The 3,071-nt window shown below is 46.4% G+C and overlaps 1 protein-coding gene across 1 annotated transcript; it reads right to left on the bottom strand.

Moving 5' to 3' along the window:
* Window positions 1–1,839: 1,839 nt before the first annotated feature.
* LOC142838229 (olfactory receptor-like protein OLF3) lies at window positions 1,840–2,748 on the bottom strand. The gene has a single exon (XM_075953594.1). It carries the CDS (start codon window positions 2,746–2,748, stop codon window positions 1,840–1,842), a length of 909 nt encoding a protein of 302 aa, XP_075809709.1.
* Window positions 2,749–3,071: the final 323 nt, after the last annotated feature.

Consider the following 3,071-nt stretch of genomic DNA (forward strand, 5'->3'; position numbering starts at 1 on the left):
AATTTTGCTAGAAATTCATGATGTTTCTCTTCTCTTCAATCTAAAGAATGTTTCTTTTTTTTTTGCTCTTGTTTATTTCTTAAAAAACAGTCTTTTCTCATTTTGCATACCAATCCCAGTTCTCTCTCCCTTCCCTCCTCGAGCTCTCCCCACTTTTCCCCTATTGCATTCCACATCCATTCCTCAGAGAGGGTCAGGCTTCCCAGGGGAAGTCAACAAAGTGACACATCACTTTGAGACAGGATCAAGGCCCTCCCCACTATATCTAGCCTGAGCAAGATATCTGTCTAAAGAGAATGGATTCCAAAAAACCAGTTCAAGCACTAGGGATAAATCCTGGTCCCACTGCCCATGGTCCTACGGACTGCCTCAGCCAAACAACTGTCATCAACATTCAGAGGGCCTAGTTTGGGCCTATGCAGATTCCCCACTGTCAGTCCGGAGTCAGTGAGCTATTTCTAGTGTGTGTAATAAAACTTGCCTTGCTTATTTTATGGTTTGTTTGTTTTGTTGATATGACAAACTTGAGATCTCTGGTATTCAGAATAAAAAATTGCCTTTCTCCTTTTAAAAGAAATAAAATACATGGGGGTGTTTTGCCTGCATAGGTGTCTGTGCACCACATGTGTGCAGTGTCAGCAGAGATCAGAAGATGATGTCAGATCCCAAGGGACTAGAGTTGCAGATGGTAGTGAGCTGGTATGTGTGCTGGTAATGGAACCCAGCTCCTTGGTAAGAGCAAGTGCCCTTCACTACTGAGCTGTCTCTCCCGCTCCTGGATGAGAGGTACTTAATATACATCAAAAGAATTGTTTTAAACATTTGGCAGCATCCAGTCACCACCGCTATGCTCTATTCTCCAGGATGTTTAGAAGATGCTCCCAAACCCTGAGCATGTGTTAGAGGGGTGAGTCAGATTATTTCTAATGAGGAAAAGATTCTTTCCTTGAGTCATACTGTGGCTCACCTCTGGTCGTGCATGGTGTGTCCTTATAACCAAGCACAACTTTTGAATACATCCCTGACTTTTCGTGAGTTGAATGTGTTTATTGTATAGAGAACATGAGTTTGAGGCCGCCTGCCTTCTCTGCACGCTGGAAGTGGAAAGAAGACAAGTGAAGTCCTTGGGATTGCACGTGACCAAAGCTTGCTCACTAGGGCTGTGGAGATCATGATTATAACTTTGGCTTCTGATCTGTATGAGCTCCACACCCTCGTAAGACGGGCTGCACCAGGTGGGAATCATATGACATTTATTCTTCTGTCCTAAGGCCAATTTGATCAATAAGCCCAGAAAATTGTGCAATTTACTATTTATTTCTTTTTCCTTTCTGTCTGATTTTTATATATTTGGAGAATCTAGCCCTGAAAGGGATCTTGGCATAAATTGTGTGCATGTTTGATGAGAGTAATCCTTTCTAATCACTATATCTGCTGTGTCGTTTCTCTTTTCTTTCATTTAAGAAAATAAATATATTTCATCCAGTTTTTTTGTAGGTTGGATCATTTTAATTATGTACAATTCACTTTCTTTGACATAAGGAAGAAACCAAAAGAAAATCTTAGTTCTGTTTCAACTCAAAGAAGTGTATATATGTGTGTGTGTGTGTGTGTGTGTGTGTGTGTGTCACAGCACAGTCCTGTGTGCACAAACACATGCACACCATGAGAAGTTATATACCCAAGCACACTTATATATACACCACAAGGAGCTATGTACCCCAGCACACTTATATGCACACCAGAAGGAGCCATATACTCCCACTCCTGCTACGAAGAGAAATGGCCTCTTTACAGAATTGCTTCCTAATTCTTTGACTTAAAGTTGTTCATCAGAACTTAACTCAGAGCAGCCTTCACATCCTTGTTCCTCAGACTGTAGATGAGAGGATTCAGCATGGGGGTCACCACAGCATAGAAGAGCACCACCACCTTGTCCTGCTCAGCAGAGGCTGTCGAGCGGGGCTGCATATAGGTGAAGAGGGCCATCCCGTAAGACATGGAGACCACAGTCAGGTGGGAGGCACAGGTCCCGAAGGCTTTGCGGCGTCCTTGGGTAGAGCGGATCTTCAAGATGGCAGCCACAATGTGGGCATAGGACAGAGAGACCAGGCAGCAGGGCACCAGCAGCACCACCACACTAGAGACCAGTATCACCACCTGGTTGAGGGTGATGTCCACACAGGCCAGCCTGACAAGGGCCAGTGTCTCACAGGCCACATGGTTGAGCACATTGTGCCCACAGGTGGGAAGGCGCATGGTGACCGTTGTCTCCACAGCAGAATTAACCACACCCACAAGCCAAGAGACACCTGCCAGAACCATGCAGAGCCTTGGACTCATGACCACGGTGTACCGTAGTGGATCACAGACAGCCACATAGCGGTCATAGGCCATGGCAGCCAGAAGCAAGAACTCAGTTCCCCCAAGAGTCAGAGCAAAGAAAAGCTGGATCCCACATAGGGCAAAAGAGATGGTCTTCCTCTCCATGAGGAAGTGTGCCAGCATCTGGGGGACCCCACTGGAGGTGTAGCAAATGTCGACCACTGACAAGTGGCAGAGGAAGAAATACATGGGCAGGTGGAGTCGTGGGTCCAGTGCAATCAGGAGGACGATGAGTCCATTGCCCAGCAGAGTCAGCAGGTATGTGGCCCCAAAGAGGACAAAGAGTCCAGCTTGGATGTGCTTGTCACTGGTGAGACCCATCAGGATAAACTCACTCACCCAGGTCACGTTTTCTCTCCACATGGAGCAGCTGGGTCAGCTGGCCAGAAATAGGGGAAGGGCAAGTCAGGGAGGGCAAGTACAGGCGCCACCATAGGTCATGTACTGAGTCCTAGGTTGTGATTGGTGATTGGAGCTGGACCTGGGACATAGCCTGGTTCTTTAATTTGGGCGAGTAGGGAAGAATGTAGTCGAGACAGAGGAGGAAGAAAGACATGGCTGCTGACCCAAATGTATTTGGCTCTGAGGAGACAATCCCACTTCTACATCCAGGACTCTACAAATTGAAACAATGTGGTGGCGGCAATCTGTCAGGGTAGAAGAAAAGGGAACAAATACAATGGATG

The sequence above is a fragment of the Microtus pennsylvanicus genome, chromosome 19 (assembly GCF_037038515.1).
Source record: "Microtus pennsylvanicus isolate mMicPen1 chromosome 19, mMicPen1.hap1, whole genome shotgun sequence".
Taxonomy (NCBI): domain Eukaryota; kingdom Metazoa; phylum Chordata; class Mammalia; order Rodentia; family Cricetidae; genus Microtus; species Microtus pennsylvanicus.